At 40.0% G+C, this 16,675-nt stretch overlaps 1 protein-coding gene and 1 non-coding gene across 2 annotated transcripts in view; one reads left to right on the top strand and one right to left on the bottom strand.

The window, feature by feature from the left end:
- Positions 1 to 16,675, bottom strand: part of ZW10 (zw10 kinetochore protein) — a 40,983-nt gene that overhangs the window by 23,844 nt on the left and 464 nt on the right. The window contains exons 2-7 of the mRNA XM_066372886.1: positions 13,490 to 13,624; positions 7,820 to 7,921; positions 7,556 to 7,633; positions 7,243 to 7,402; positions 5,816 to 5,968; positions 5,238 to 5,429 (exon numbers count right to left, since the gene is read on the bottom strand). Of these exons, the coding sequence (XP_066228983.1) occupies positions 5,238 to 5,429; positions 5,816 to 5,968; positions 7,243 to 7,402; positions 7,556 to 7,633; positions 7,820 to 7,921; positions 13,490 to 13,624 (820 nt within the window). The remainder of the gene's footprint in view (positions 1 to 5,237; positions 5,430 to 5,815; positions 5,969 to 7,242; positions 7,403 to 7,555; positions 7,634 to 7,819; positions 7,922 to 13,489; positions 13,625 to 16,675) is intronic.
- TRNAT-GGU (transfer RNA threonine (anticodon GGU)) lies at positions 15,985 to 16,060 on the top strand. The gene has a single exon. It is a non-coding gene; the product is annotated as a tRNA-Thr (tRNA).

The following is a 16,675-nucleotide window of genomic DNA, read 5'->3' as shown; positions in this document are numbered from 1 at the left end:
GCAACAAAAACAATAAAGTACCTAAAAATAAATTTAACCAAGGAGGTAAAAGACTTGTACTCAGAAAACTGTAAGAAACTGAAAGAAGAAACAGGAAGATACAAACAAGTGGAAGCACACATATATCATGTTCAGGGATAAAAAAAAAAATTAACATCATTAAATGTCCAAACTACCCGCCTGACCAGGCGGTGGCGCAGCGGATAGAGCATCGGACTGGGATGCGGAGGACTCAGGTTCAAAACCCCGAGGTCGCCAGCTTGAGCGCAGGCTCATCTGGTTTGAGCAAAAGCTCATCAGCTTGGACCCAAGGTCTCTGGCTCGAGCAAGGGGTTACTTGGTCTGCTGACGGCCCACAGTCAAGGCACATATGAGAAAGCAATCAATGAACAACTAAGGTGTAGCAACAAAAAACTGACGATTGATGCTTCTCATCTCTCTCCGTTCCTATCTGTCTGTCCCTATCTATCCCTCTCTCTGACTCTGTCTCTGTAAAAAATAAATAAATAAATATATCCAAACTACTCAAAGCAATCTACAGATTCAATATAATTCCTATTAAAATAACAATGGGATACTTCACTGATCTAGAACAAATATTCCAAATCTTATGTGGAACCTAAAAAGAACCCAAAAAGCCTCAGTAATCTTGAAAATGAAGAACCAAGTGGGAAGTATCACACTTCCTGATACCAAGCTATAGTACATGCCCATTGCAATCAAAACAGCCTGGTACTTGCATAAGAACAGATCAATGAAACAGAACAGAGAACCCAGAAATAAACCCAAGCCTTTATAATCAATATATTTTTAAATTTTTCTTATTTATTGATTTTAGCAAGAGAAGAGTGACAGACAGGAACATCAAGTCATTCCTGTATGTGCACTGACCAAGGATCGAACCAGCAACCTCTGCACTTCAGGGTGAAGTGCTAACTAACCAAGCTATCCAGCCAGGGCAAGGTCAGTTAATTTTTTTTTTTTTTAATAGGGACAGAGAGAAAGTCAGTGAGAGGGACAGACAGACAGGAATGGAGATGAGAAGCATCAATCATCAGTTTTTCACTGCAACACCTTAGTTGTTCATTGATTGCTTTCTCATATGTGCCTTGACCGTGGGCCTTCAGCAGACCAAGTAACCCCTAGCTCAAGCCAGTGACCTTCGGTCCAAGCTGGTGAGTTTTTTTATTCAAGCCGTATAAGCCCGCGCTCAAGCTGGCAACCTCGGGGTTTCGAACCTGGGTCCTCGACATCCCAGTCTAACGCTCTATCCACTGCACCACCGCCCGGTCAGGTCAATTAATATTTGACAAAGGAGGCAAGAATATATAATGAAGTACAGACAGTCTCTTTAATAAATGGTGTTGGAAAAATTGGACAGGTACCTGGAAAAAAATGAAACTAGACCACTAACTTACACTATTCACAGGAAAAAACTCAAAATGGATAAAAGACTTAAATTTAAGTTGCAAAACCATAAAAATTCTAGAAGAAAAACATAGGCAGTAGACTCTTAGACATGTCTTGAAGGAGAATTTTTGCTGATCTATCTCCTTGGGCAAGGGAAATAAAGGACAAAATAAACAAGTAGGGCTATATCAAACTAAAAGATATTTGCACAGCAAAATATACCATTAACAAAACAAAAAACAACCTACTCTGTGGGAGAACATATTCGCTGACACATAAAGGATCAATAACCAAATTTATAAAGAACTTATAACTCAACACCAGAAAGATAATCCCATTAAAAAATGGCAAAGGACCTGAATAGACACTTCTCCAAAGAGAACATACAGATAGGCAATAGACATGAAAAAATGTTCAACATCACTAATCATCAGAGAAATGCAAATTAAAACCACAATGAGATATCAAGTCACACCTCCAGAATGCCTTTCACTAACAAATCAACACACAACAAGTGCTGGTTAGGCTGTGGAGAAAGGGGAACCCTCCTGCACTGCTGGTGGGAATGCAGACTAGTGCAGACTTGTGGAAAACAGTACATTTCCTCAAAAAAAAAAAAAAGGAATAGAACTGCCTATGACCCAGCTATCACACTTCTAGGAATATAGCCTAAGAATCCCAAAACACTAATTCAAAACAAGGTATGCACTCCCATGTTCACTGCAGCACTGTTTGCAATAGCCAAGATCTGGAAACAGCCCAAGTGTCCATCAGTGGACGAGTGGATAAAAAAAAGCTGTAATATAATTTATGCAATGGAATAATACTACCTGGCTGTAAAAAAGGAAATCTTACCTTTTGCAACAGCATGAATAGACCTTGAGACTATTATGTTAAGTGAAATAAGCCAGTTAGAGAAAGACAAATACCATACGATCTCACTTGGAATCTAATGAACACAATAAACTAAGGAACAAAATAGAAACAGACAGGGTCACAAGGAAAAGATAGGCAGTTGTCAGAGGAAAGGGGAGATGGATCAAGATCAAAGAAGGTGAAGGCATTAACCAAAATCATATATACATAACACATACATACTGACAATAGGGTAACAACAGCCAGAGGGAAAGAGGAGGTGGAGGCAGGGAGAGGGGGCAAAGTGGAGGAAAGGGGGGTGGAAAGAGACTTTACATGGAGCATGGGCAGCATGTGGAGGGTGTTATATTAAGTGGAACACCTGAATCCACGTCAACACAATAAATCAAAAAATTAAAATTAAATAAGTAAAATATAACATCACTATGCAACGTGGTATATTATATAACTATTTAATTCACTTAATCACTTCCCTGTTATTCAAGATTTCATTACTTTCCAGTACTTCAGTATTACAAGTAACATTTTGATGACCATCCTTATACATAAATGATTTTATGTATTTCAGATAATTTCTTTAAAGCCAAATTCAAGAAACTGAAATCCTGGTTTAAAGGATATAAACATTTTAAGGCTTTTTCTACATTTGACAAATTCTTGCCTAAAGAATTCTCATTCTTCTCTTTTGAAAGCTTCTTTGTTGTTGGTATAATGATGCTTAATAATAAATTTTAAAGAAAAAATACATGTAAAATATACATTTTTCAAATGTAAAAGGCAAAAGCTGTTATGAAGTTTCAGAATAACTAAAATCCAAAGAAAGTAGAGGATTCCAATTAGAAATAAGGAGTCCAAATATGATTGCAGGTGATATTTAAAGAAGGAATATGAAGGAAGGGAATGGTGCTTGATGGCTATCAAAGAGAAACACAAAATTCCTAAACACCTGCTTCACATTCCTCTTCTTTTGCCAAAGACAATGCTCCCTGAACCAGAGGAAAATAAGTGGTCAAAGAGAAACTAAAGCCGAAATGGCAGAGATATTAGCAGAGCACCTAGCAATACTAAGTTGTCTTCTGCTCTGAATATCCTAGGTACTCAGAAAACTTACAAATAACAGGTTGGGTACTAATTTAATGAACCAACATCAAACTGTAAAGCAGTTTCTACTGGAATTTCCCAGAACACCCACCCACTCTGGCCCTATACCAGGCAACAGGATAAATCACTGACTTACACTGAACTATAAAAAAAATGGATATTAACTAGGTACTCAAAGTAGAAATAATAGTAAACACACTGCAGATTGGTATCAAGTAAAATTTAACAAAGATTAATGTTAATTCCAAAAATATCAAGTGCAAGTGTTAGAAGAAAAAGCAGCAATTAGGATTAAGTATGACAAGGGATTTACATTTACTTTCAGCCCCATGAGTTAACTATGTAACAGCCTTTGCTATTCTGTAAGAACCATGGAACTGGGAATGAAGCGTAAGTGCTCCCACAGTGTTGTGAACTGCCTCAGACTTCTCCTAGTATACTAATTCTGTTTTGAACATTATACTTTAATGAGGGCCTATAGAAGAAATGGAACATACTCACAAAATACCAAGGAAGATAAAAGGAACTTAAAACTATGTCATTCAAAAAAGTCTAAGGATGTTTATACTGGTAATAAGATGTAGGGGAAATAACAGCTGCTGTAAAGAACTTTAAAGTCCATTCATGTGTAATGGGAATTAGACTTCTTGTTTATCGATCGCTCCATTACAGTAGAAATAGCATCTATAAAGCAGACATTACGGGGCAATGTATTTTGAGTAAAATTTTTAAACAACTACCCCAAAGATTTATTTCGCAAAATGAGGTTTTAGTTAGTAGTATTTAATATAAAAAGGTGATACAATTAAAAGCAAACAAAAACATCATAATACTCAGGAGTTGTCCAAAGGTACGATAAGATACTTTGAGGAAACTGACCCTTTACAAAAGGGGCTCAGTTTGGTTATACAGACAAATGATGGGCGTGTGAGAGAGGAGATTCAAGTTTAGAGACATTTCAATTGAAGCATTTCTCTGGCTCCTTCCAATACTTGGATATTGTTTATAACTTTGCTTACATCTAATAAAAATTAAAGTGTTTTATCTCCCTGAGTGAAGGAACAGAAAACTACCTTGGATTTTGGTAATACAAGCCTTAAGATTTTTTTCTCTGCTACCATCAAAATTAGAAAGAATTCCTTGCATATTTATTTCCTAAACTACACATATGACTGCCTGGAAGGCACATAAACAATAGCAGAATTCCTTTTTTTATGTTCTCCACAGCAAGAATGCTTGATTTGACTATTTAATAAGACAACTGAGAAAAGCAAAAAGAAGTCAGACTAAAAAAAGAAAAAGGTATTAAAATGAAACATCAGAAAAAAATTTTTACTTTTAATAGTATGACAAGCGATGATTTAAGCAACACAGAAACTGGCTATTTCAAGTGTGAATATAAAAAGATCGAAACAATGGTTAGAGTTGAAATGTAATTCATTTCCTATGTTAATTAGTTTGTTTATGTCAGATTAAGGGATTTTTTTCCCTACTGAAATATGTAAGAGCACTTGGTTCATTTCAGTTTCTCCTATTATATAAGCAAGAGCCCCAAAATGTGGTATTACTAGAAGTCAAGTGAGAGAAGGGCACCCTGGAATTCAACTAAACATTACAAATACAGAATCTGGGGTACCACTGATCACCCTACTTGTCAGCATAGGGCAGAGAAGGAATACAAAGTAGAGTAAAAAATAAGATGGCAATTACTTGTTTCCATGACATAATCTACTCAATTCTGAACCTCCATTCACACAGACTGTGGGCATTTTTATCTACTTTGAAATATCTACTTTCAAAACCATAATGACTTTTCCAAAATATAAAAGCACTGCCTTGGAGATATATACCTAAAAGATGTTTCTGGAGCACTTCCAGAACAAGTCTGATGTTTGCAAAAACTTCAGATGGTGATGGGTGTTCCAAGTCAGTCATGACAGATTCAAAACGGATGACAATAATGTTAGGCTGGTTTTCTACCACAGCAGAAAGAGAGGGGCAAGATGCCAGAGGCCTAAGGATATACTTCAGCAGCTTCTGACCTGAAAAATTAGATGAACATTCATTACAATCACTAGAAGAAACTTTTATATAAAAGCATGAGTCTAACAACAAAAATACAAATATCATAACACTACACAACACACATACATTATGCACTGCAGGTTTTCCCACTGAAGTTTCCCAAATTATCTACAGATTTTATTTATTCAAAAAATCAGATAAATAGCAGCAGCTAAATAAAAAAGTATCTAAGCCCTTAATAAAAAGACTAATATTTATGACAATTCCATTTGATGAATCATGAGGCCAAACACTATAACTCTTCACTGATATGATTCAGAGACTATTTTATAATTTTTCCTGTCATTCCTTTAACACTGGACTTCTGGGGTTTCACATAAATGAAACAAGCAGTGTGTCTCACCAAATGACTTCAGCTTGGTGTGTATCTCCCCAAGTACAGAAAATGCCAAGAGGACAGAACTTGTTGGTGGCACAGGGGTCTTCTCCTCATTCTGAGATTGTTCAGTGCACAGATAAAGTTCTGTTTGTAGGCAAGATTCCAAACTTGTGGTATCTAAGAAAAAGGGAAAAAATTTCAGCTGTCTCAGCAATACAAGATGTTCCCACTTCCATTCCTGAGCCCGTTCTCTACTGAGATTCCTAAATATGTAGTTTTGTTACAATGCACTTCCAATGCAAATATTAATTATGACATACATGTCCTTGGCATCACTTTAAAACAGAAAATTACTTTTTAGTATGTTCAAATAAACTACATGCAAAAGCAAGATGATATCCCTACACTAAATGCTTATTAAATATGTATTGAAACACTGAATGAAAGCAAGGAATAAAAGACCCTAGTTTCACTTAAAACCTCTTTTTCGTTCTTTCTTACCAATTAAAGAGAATAACCTGCCAAATAAATTTAACAGGAAGGGTGTGTTATAACAAAGAATACACCTGCCATCTTCTCCTTATTTTACAGTCTGCTTGGAGATAGAATCTAAAATTTTCCAGATTTCCTTTAAAATACCTAAAACACATACATACATACGTGTGTGCGTACACATACATATATATGTATTTGCAGGCCAAAGTGGATACTGAAAAGGGAACAAGGAGACTGTGAAAATTCGTATGAAATAAGACTACATTTCAAGATTCAGTGCTGGAAAATATACCAGGTTTAATGGCATGTCCTTTAGATATACCCTCAAAGGTTTCATTTTGTGAAAAAAAGACAGTGAAGATGGCACACATCCAGAGGTGGGCAGAGGAACTGGCAGCCTAGTACGAACAAATGCCAGGACCAGAGTCATCCTATGTCATCTTACAAAGCGCCCCATCTCATGATTTTGTCACCATTTTACCCCAAGGGCTGAGAATAATTGAGCCAAACCCCTGTCTCATTGATCCCCCATTTTCTCTCCTCAGTAAGAAAGTGAATAGCTGAACAGCTTCTTTAAGCTTTCTGGCTAAGATAAACTGTTGGGATTCGGGCTGCTGGGAATGGGACCATCCTACTAGGCAGTGGAAACTGTGTGTGATCTTAGGTTGCCACCACCTCCTCTACCATACTCTTCACCACATGGACCCCACCCACCCAATAATCTTCCCTTTCCTCAAAGAGATAGAGAAATGAAAGGCAAGTAAAGTGAGAACAGTTTAGAGACCCAGATGAGTTGGTCTTAACAAGCATCTTGACTAATATGAGAACTCAATATAGACTTCAAGAGTAAAAATGAAACCTTTTGCTCTACCAATAAAAGATACTTAGAATATACTCAGAGGCCAGACTGGTTCAGGCAGACTAAGCAAATGCAGTCCACCTGAGGTCAGCAGCACCTTTTGATGGTGGGAACTTCCACACAACCAGCTTCTGCCACTCTTCGCCAAGGTGATACAGTATGTTCTGCTTCTGTATCGTGAGCTCCATACTGAGAGATTTCAACAGTTTTAAATCAAAGCATTTTCTGGATTTTAATAACTTCAAGCATTTCTGTGCCTGGTAGTAAAATGGAATCATTGTTAAATAATCCATCTGAACTCAGGGCAATTAGAATATATTTATATAATGATGAGGAATCTATGGAACACAAAATTTACTTAAAATAAGACTAGCGCTAATTGCTCAAGTTGTGGAGAAAGCATGTAATACCTCTTCTAGACGCTGAGTAGCAGTGACATACTTCTTCTCTGCTAATGCACAATTATATTCTTCAATAGTTGCAGAAAACTGAAAAGATTAGTACAGCTATTAGGTATTTTATTTTATACATCCTTTTATTTCACGTCTGTCGCTTATTTTTAAGTTATGAAAAATACTATATAGTTAGGGGACATTTAATAACAAAACTAATAAAAAAAAAGTATGTAACTTTCTCACCACCAAAACACTAAAGTTTGATTTGAAGTTACTGACCTCTTGTAGCTGTTTAAGCAAATTTAGGACCACTGAATCTCTTTCCAACTGTTGCTTCAAGTTTGTAAATTCAGCAGTTGATACATGAAGATCTCGGCCAACCTAATTCACACATCAAAGACAATAACACCTTTAAGCTATACTATATCTAATAAATAAAACATTTGTAGCTAATCAATAACTTTTATTAGGTGAATATAACTCATGTTGAAATTTAAATGCTGGTTACGATTGAAAGTAGTAGGAAGAGATCTATGTGGTCTACTTCGTCCAAACCCTTACCTTATGCAGGAAAGCCCATCCTCATCAACACAATAACTTCGTGTCACCACTCTTCCTAGTTTGAGCCACTATCTATCATCGGATCATCAGCGAGCTCATCCACCCCGTTTACTAGAAGTGTACCCCCTTTGCCAATTCACTCTACAGTAAGACAGTCCTATTAGAAAGATTTTTTTTTTTTTTTCATTTTTTCTGAAGCTGGAAATAGGGAGAGACAGTCAGACAGACTCCCGCATGCGCTCGACCGGGATCCACCCGGCACGCCCACCAGGGGCGACGCTCTGCCCACCAGGGGGCGATGCTCTGCCCATCCGGGGCGTCGCCATGTTGCGACCAGAGCCACTCTAGCACCTGGGGCAGAGGCCACAGAGCCATCCCCAGCGCCCGGGCCATCTTTGCTCCAATGGAGCCTTGGCTGCGGGAGGGGAAGAGAGAGACAGAGAGGAAAGTGCGGCGGAGGGGTGGAGAAGCAAATAGGCGCTTCTCCTGTGTGCCCTGGCCGGGAATCGAACCCGGGTCCCCCGCACGCTAGGCTGACGCTCTACCGCTGAGCCAACCGGCCAGGGCCCCTATTAGAAAGATTTTATGTTGAGTCAGAACCTACCTTCCATTCTGTCCCACCTTTTCAGGGACTTTGCACTATCAATTATTTCCTTTCCTCTCTCTATCTTCACCTCTTCCTATTTCATCCTTCATTCATATATGTATTGATTAAATACCTACTAAAGCATGGCTCCTCCTATCAGATTTAAGTATGTTAAAATTTCCCCCATCTTTAAGGAAAAATTTCTTCCACCTCAGCAGCCACCCTATATTGCTTATTTCTTTCCTCCCTGTCACAAACAAGCTTCTTAAAAGAGTGACCCATACTCAGTCTTTCTTTACTTTCTCACCTCTCGTTCACTCTATAACTCACAGTGATGTGGCTTCTACCCATTCCACCAAAATTTCCAAAACAGATAATCCCAATCAACTCCTAGTTACTGAATCCAAAGCATATATCATCAATTTTAACTATTTCCTTTTCTTAGTTTCATGACCCAATTCTCTACTGATTTTCCTCTTTTTATTTGGCTATTCCTTCTCACTTTCTTTTGGGAGCTTCATTTCCCTTCTGGCCACTTCATACATATTGATATTCCTTTCTCCCTGGCCTTCTTATTCCGAAACAGTGGTTCTCAAAAAAACCTTTTTTTTTTTTTGTCCTACCTCCATCCAGCAATATTTGGCAATGTCTGGAGACATTTTGGCTTGTCACAACTGCAGGAGTTGTGACATCTAGTAAGTAGAGATCAGGGGCACTGCTAAACATTTTATAATGTATGGAGAACTCACACAAAAAGGAATTATATAGCCCCAAATACCAACAGTACTTAGGTTGAGAAACATTATACATTCTCTCCCAGAACCTCCTCTATTCCATGGCTTCAATTTCTAAGTGCAGCGATCTCTAGTCCACATCATTTTCCTAACCTCCAAGCACATATATGGATGGGGTGATGAGCAAGCTGTTCACTATAATCCATTTTCCCAATCTCCCACAGCAGCAACACACAGCTACCCAATAAAACTAAATGTTCTAACACTCTTTACAAATGGCTATGACCATGTGTCTAAAGAGCTTACCAATGGAATACAAGCAGAAGTAATGTGCACCATTTCCAAGTCTTAAGAAAATAGATGTGCCTCCTCTGTGTGTTCTCTTTGCCCCTAACCTCCAGCTATAATCTGCATATAAGGAAAAGACACACTTCAAGCACGCAAACAACAACAAAGTCTTAGAGTAGTGCTTCTCAAACTGTAAAGTACAGACATAACACTTGATGAATTGTACTTAGGTCTGGAACAGGCATGAGATCCTCCATTTCCAATAACCAGAAGCTGCCAATTCTGCTGCTCTACACACTGTTGGAAGACAATTTTTTAAGGGTCTCTCACACTTCTACATTATCTGGAAAGTGAAGCAGTAACTGTCTTTAGTTCTAGACTATTTCTTCAAAGATGTTTGTGTAATAAACAACTTGAAAAACAGAAATGGTATTTCCCTCCAAAGCAAAAGATAGCCAGCATGCTTACTATCTATTATAAGAGATTCAGTTTCCCTAAAATCAGTTATCTTCTATAATGCAATCCACTGTACACTGTTATGAATAAGAAACTGTCGTTCATCCCACACTCAGGGAGTCTCATGTCTTCTAATAGCACCCATGAAACAGTGGCAGATAAACTTGCTGACTTGCAAATACATTAAAACCTCAGATCTCCTTTACAGTTCTTGATACAGACTACTAGAGTAACTGGATCCTAGGTTGTAGAATCAGCCTGCTAGCCTAGACTACTACAATGGAGAAATATTTATCTTGCTTGAGCCACTGCATTTCAAGTTCAGTCACTCCCACTCTCTCAAACTCTCTCCTTTTCTTTCTTTCTCTCTCTCTCTCTCTCTCTCCCTCCCTCCCTCCAACAGTCTATCCTGCATCTTAATATAATCTAACTGTGCAGCTCCATTTGAATATCCCTTAGGCAGCCCATATTTAAACTCATTTCCCTCTAGAGTCTCTATTTCTCTATAAATAAATGGCATATCAATGAACAAGTTCCCTAGTTATCCTGGATTCCTCCATCTTTTATTCCCCCACTTCAACAGATCCCAACAATCATCTTCCTCTCTTTTTTAAAATGTTTATTTTATTGACTTTAGAGAGGGAGGGAAGGAGGGAGGGAGGGAGAGAAGGAGACAGAGAGAGAGAAAGACAGGAACACTGATCTGTTTCTGTATGAGCCTTGACCAGCGATCAAACCAGCAACCTCTGCACTTTGGGGCGATGCTCTAACCAACAGAGGTATCCAGTCAGGGCCCAAAGATCCTCTCTCTTAAATATCACTAGGATCGTCCACTTTTCTCCCTCCCCATTGCCACCGAATTTAGAGCCGGTCACCATTCTTCCTTGCCTGATTAACTGCTTCCTAATGTTTTAACTGCCTTCTCATTTCCCACTCTCATTTCCCTCATATCCTCTCCTCAAATTGCAAGAAAAATGAGATTCCTAAAATTCAAATTTGATGTCACTCCCTTGCTTTTAATCCTCCATTGCTTCCACAGTCCCATCAAAACAACATCCATACTACTTAAAATGATGTACAAGGTCCTGCTTACCTTCCTGAACTCATCTCATGTCCCTTGCCACCATACTGTCTAAACACAGTCATATGGAATACTTGCAGCTCACCCAAAGTGACACTTCTCCATTACTTACTTCATACTTCTGCAATGCTGTCCCCTCTGACAAACTAAAACACTTTTCTGTCCTCTTTTGCCTGATTACCTATCATTTCAGGTTTTGGATTGGACACTGTCTCCTAGAGAAAGCCATCCTTAGCTACATCCTCTCTTTAACTGGATTATTCCTATTTAGTATGTATCTCACTATTTTACTCATCTATAGCAGGCACAAGAGATTCACGGTTTAAAATAAAAACTGTCTAGTTCTGCAACTATCAGTGTCTGGTACTGACGTTCAATAAATAAATCAAATGACTAAATAACCCCTTTAAATATCCACCTATTGAATGTAATTCCTCTTCTGTAGCCATATATTTGAATCTTTCTTCTGTATGATAGGGCTTCAGACCTTGAAAGTGTTTCTTACTAAGGCTAAACACCCTCAGCTTCTTTCATTGTTCTTCAGATCGTGTGGTGTTCAGGCCTGGACCTTCTCCTCTAGACCAGCCATCTTTCAAAATACAACAACCAGAACTGAACGTAACCAGCCATAACCTGGCCAGCAAAAAGTACAGAGCTCATTAATATCTTCTTCCAGCCACCTCATTTCTAAAAGTACAGGCTAAGATTGCACTATTGACTCTTCAAACAAACAAATGCACACTGAAAATATTAGAACTGTACCAACAGATTTATTTTTATTAAAACTTCTAATCAGGGCCCTGGCCGGTTGGCTCAGTGGTAGAGCATTGGCCTGGTGTGCAGAAGTCCCGGGTTTGATTCCCAGCCAGGGCACACAGGAGAAGCGCCCATCTGCTTCTCCACCCCTCCCCCTCTCCTTCCTCTCTGTCTCTCTCTTCCCCTCCCGCAGCGAGGCTCCATTGGAGCAAAGATGGCCCAGGCGCTGGGGATGGCTCCTTGGCCTCTGCCCCAGGCGTTGGAGTGGCTCTGGTCGCGCCCCAGAGGGGCAGAGCATCGCCCCCTGGTGGGCAGAGCATTGCCCCCTGGGGGGCGTGCCGGGTGGATCCTGGTGGGGCACATGCGGGAGTCTGTCTATCTCTCCCTGTTTCCAGCTTCAGAAAAATACAAAAAACAAACAAACTTCTAATCAGAATGAGTGGCAAACTGGCTATAAAATAGATTTCTCTAAGTAAACTAGTGGTTTCCCTACTCATGATTCAAGTTTTAGAGAGAACTTTTGAAAACACATCCCTTTGCTTTCCTTCAGTATCACAATGAGAAGAGAGTTGGTGCCTCTTCGTAAGGACCTTTAGAAAACCTCAACATCTTGATTTTGGGTATCAGTGAACCCAGAGTGATAATTTAGAAACAGATGTAGAAGAAGCCTAAGATTAGACTTTGTTTAAACCTCTAATACCAGTTTGATTTCTTTAAACTACCTGTTTTTCCTAAAATGAAACTAAGAAAAAAATCTTAGTGAGATAATATAAGTGAAGAAACATCTTTAAAATTATAAAGCTAATATTTCTATTTCTAGACTGGCTGACTTCTTATTGTGATGAATCACTCGGGCAAATGTAGTCAACATTTTTAAAACCTGCTACATTTTTGGTAAGAACTTCAGCAAGCACTAGTTCCAAAGTGACACAGTACAAGATGGGTAAGGATTCTCTGTGTGTCCAGAAAAGGTGGTTTTATACAGGAAGTACAATGGCTGTGACTCACAAACCAAGCCAATTTTCCAGAAAAAAGGCAAAAGTCAAAGACTGTGCTGAAGCTTAAATGGATTATGGCCAGCGGCAGAGATGAGAGAATGCTGGCCATTAAAAGATTCAAATATCTTAAACTAAGAGGTAACAAGCTAAAAGGCCAAATGATACAGTTCTAAGCTTCATCTGTTTTTATTTAATAAGAAATACAATAAAATCTTGAGATTATTATTGTTTTAATTTATAAAGTCCTAATAAAATGTAAGACATTATTATAGCTTAAAAATTTTTACCATAAAAAGAAATTTTTTAAATTATATTTTGGAAGATTCCTATTTCAAAGTTGAAAGATACCCTAAAATCACCTAATTCAATGTCCATTTACCAGTTTAAAAAGTGAGGCCTTGAAATGCTGTATAGAACTGAATTGTCTCAGGATTCGAGAAGCTGAACTGCCTCCCTACAAAACTACTCAATGTAACAAACTATTTTTACCTCACTCTCTATCCTGGACTTCAGCAGGTCAATATCACCAGCTAGCTTATCCACTTGGGTAACCAGGTCCTGTGCATTCTGCATGCTAGGCAGGAATTCACTGTATTTCTTGCTGATCATACTGCACACTTCACCCTACAAGACAGAAAAATTACAGTAAGGTGAGTAGGGAACTCTGCTAAAAATATACATTTTCCATGATGGAATATTCTTGCCAGTTACTACAACCACTCATTTTCCCTCCAAGCCAATGGGTTTCTTTGAAAAACACAATTCTCCCACTGGTAAGGGTCCCATAACATTAAAATGCAAAAAGACAATCATCACCAAATCCCAACAGTTTCCAAAGTTATACAAATGCTAGAAAAGTTCTCATGTTGAACCATTATCAACTTGAACTAGAGCCACCAATTTTAAGCAAATATCCAATAGAAGAAAAAGCAAATTAATAAATTACATAATATGTAGCCCTAAATTTATGAATTTTTAACTTTTGCTTATAAAATTTAAGGCTTACTTTTATAACCCTAAATTGATGAATTTTATTCTCTTTTAATTCAAAATAATTTAATAAACAAGTTATTGAACAACTTTGCACTGAACTAGTCAATGCTTTAGAAAACACAAGAATTATGCTTGCCCACAAATAAGTTCCTTTTCGGTAGGAAAGACAGTAAGTACACTTAAGTAACCAGAATACCAAAATGTAACAGTAATAGAGTTCACGTCCTCCTGGAACACAACTGAGAAAGAGATCAGCTCTGCCTGGAGGAAAATGGGGATATTTTTCATGCAAGAAACTACATTTGAGATGGAACTTGAAAAATGGGTAAAAATACTAACAGGTAGAAGATAGAGAAATTGCAAAATAATCAAAATAACTAAAAAAAAAAAGGTGGGCCTGACTGGAGTTTAAAAAGTAATTCTCAATAGCCTAAAGATTCAGATTGGGGAAGAAACCTATGAAAGGAAAGGTAAATCAGGTCCAGAAATCACAGAAAGGAGCCACAGGACTTCTGGTCAAGACAGTGGCATAGGTAAACAGGGTACTCACATCCTCCCACAACCACATCAGAATTACAGCTAAACTGCAGCACAACCATCATGCAGAATGCCTGAAATCTGGCTGAATGGAAGTCCTACAACTAAGCTTATAAAGCAGCAGCCACATCAAGACGAGACTGGTAGGAAGGGTAGAGATGTAGAATAGGCTGGTCCCAGACCCACAAGTGTAAGATAAAAATCAGGAGAGATATCTTAACTGTGGAGGTCCCCCTTAGGAGTGAAGGGTCCCAACCCAGGGTTCCAGTGCTGAAAAGTGAAGTTCCCACTCCTTCTGGCTGTAAAAACTAGCAGGCACTGAGGCTGAGTGAGATGAACGCTGTTGGGAGTCCCAGGCAGTTCCTCTTAAAAAGCCCTCACTCACTCTGAGCTCCAGTGCAAGGTCAGCAGCTTGAAAGACACCAGGGACATATGGGGAGGAATTAGGGCAAGAGTTGTGGGACTGCTTTCTCCCAGACAGAAGTGCTGGCAGAGGCCACTGTTCCTTTTCTGAGCCCTCCACCCCACAGAGCTGGCAGGCCCACACCACATCCGAGTCTCCATCAGTCTGGCTATTACTGTTCATCCCATCCTGATGATTCCCTGAGGTCCTGCCCTACCCAACTTGCAGGCCCACCCAAGCTGCTTCCCATGGCTTTTTCATATCAATGGCCTGGCTGGATCATGCTTCAGATTTTCTTAAAACCTCTCAAACAAGCAGCATCTGGCTTCAGCATGCCCTACACCTCTTGCTAAGTGGCCCCAGGCACAGTACTAGCAGCAGATAGCCCTGACTCATAGTCTGGCCTCACCTGGGTGCCTCCAAGCACAGCACAAGTAGCAGTCACTTGCAGATCATTTTGTAGCTCATGCCAGGTGGCACCCGGCAGAACACAGGCAGTGGCTGATCCTGGCCTACACCTCCCAGGAATTCCCAAAGCCAGCGTACCCAGTGGACAGCTTCAGACCACACTGAAGCACCACCACCCAAACACCTCCACAGTGACACACTCAAAGGATGGACTCAGCTTGGGTCAGCAGGGAGGCTGTGCCACTGGACCCTACAGAACTCACTATACTGGGCCACTCTACCAAGCCTGGAGACATAGCAGCTCTACCTAGCACACATAGGAACAAACGCAGGAAGGCTGCCAAAATGAGGAGACAAAGAAACATGTCCCAAATCAAGAACAGAACAAAACTCCAGAAAAGAAGTCAATAAAACGAAGACAAGCAATCTATCAAATGCAGAAATCAGAACACTGGTTATAAGAATGCTCAATAAACAGCAAGATTGTCAATAGCATACAAAAGGACCAGTCAGGAATGAAGGACACACTAACTGAAATGAGGAATAATTTACAGAGTCAGCCGGAGAGTAGATGAAGCCAGGAATTGAATCAGCAATACGGAACATAAGGAAGCAAAAGAACACCCTATAAGAACAGCAAAAGGCCCTGGCCGGTTGGCTCAGTGGTAGAGCGTCGGCCTGGTGTGCGGAAGTCCCGGGTTCGATTCCCGGCCAGGGCACACAGGAGAAGCGCCCATCTGCTTCTCCACCCCTCCCCCTCTCCTTCCTCTCTGTCTCTCTCTTCCCCTCCCGCAGCCGAGGCTCCAGGGAGCAAAAAGTTGGCCCGGGCACTGGGGATGGCTCCTTGGCCTCTGCCCCAGGCGCTAGAGTGGCTCTGGTCGCAACAGAGCGATGCCCCGGAGGGGCAGCGCATCGCCCCCTGGTGGGCGTGCCGGGTGGATCCCGGTCGGTCGCATGCGGGAGTCTGACTGCCTCCCCGTTTCCAGCTTCAGAAAATTAAAAAAAAAAAAACAGCAAAAAGACAAAAGAATCCAAAAAAAATGAAGATAGTGTAAAGAACCTCTGGGACTTCAAGTGCACCAACATTCACAGCATTGAGGTTCCGGAAGGAAAAGAAAGAGCACTTCCCTAACCTGGTGTAAGAAATAGACACATAAGTCCAAGAAGCACAGAGTCCGACCCCTAGGGCCCGCAGCGCCCTGTCCCGCAGGCAGCACCGGGGGGATGCATAGCATTTGGCGAACACGTGGGCGGGTTTCCACGAGAAAACTTCCCGGGAGCTCGTACAGCCGCCAACACACCGCGCTAAGAGGGCAAGGACCGGGCGCTCGGGG

This window comes from Saccopteryx leptura, chromosome 1 (assembly GCF_036850995.1).
Source record: "Saccopteryx leptura isolate mSacLep1 chromosome 1, mSacLep1_pri_phased_curated, whole genome shotgun sequence".
Classification (NCBI taxonomy): Eukaryota; Metazoa; Chordata; class Mammalia; order Chiroptera; family Emballonuridae; genus Saccopteryx; species Saccopteryx leptura.
The sequence above is the reverse complement of the archived record's forward strand: the minus strand, read 5'-3'. Positions and strand labels throughout refer to the sequence as shown.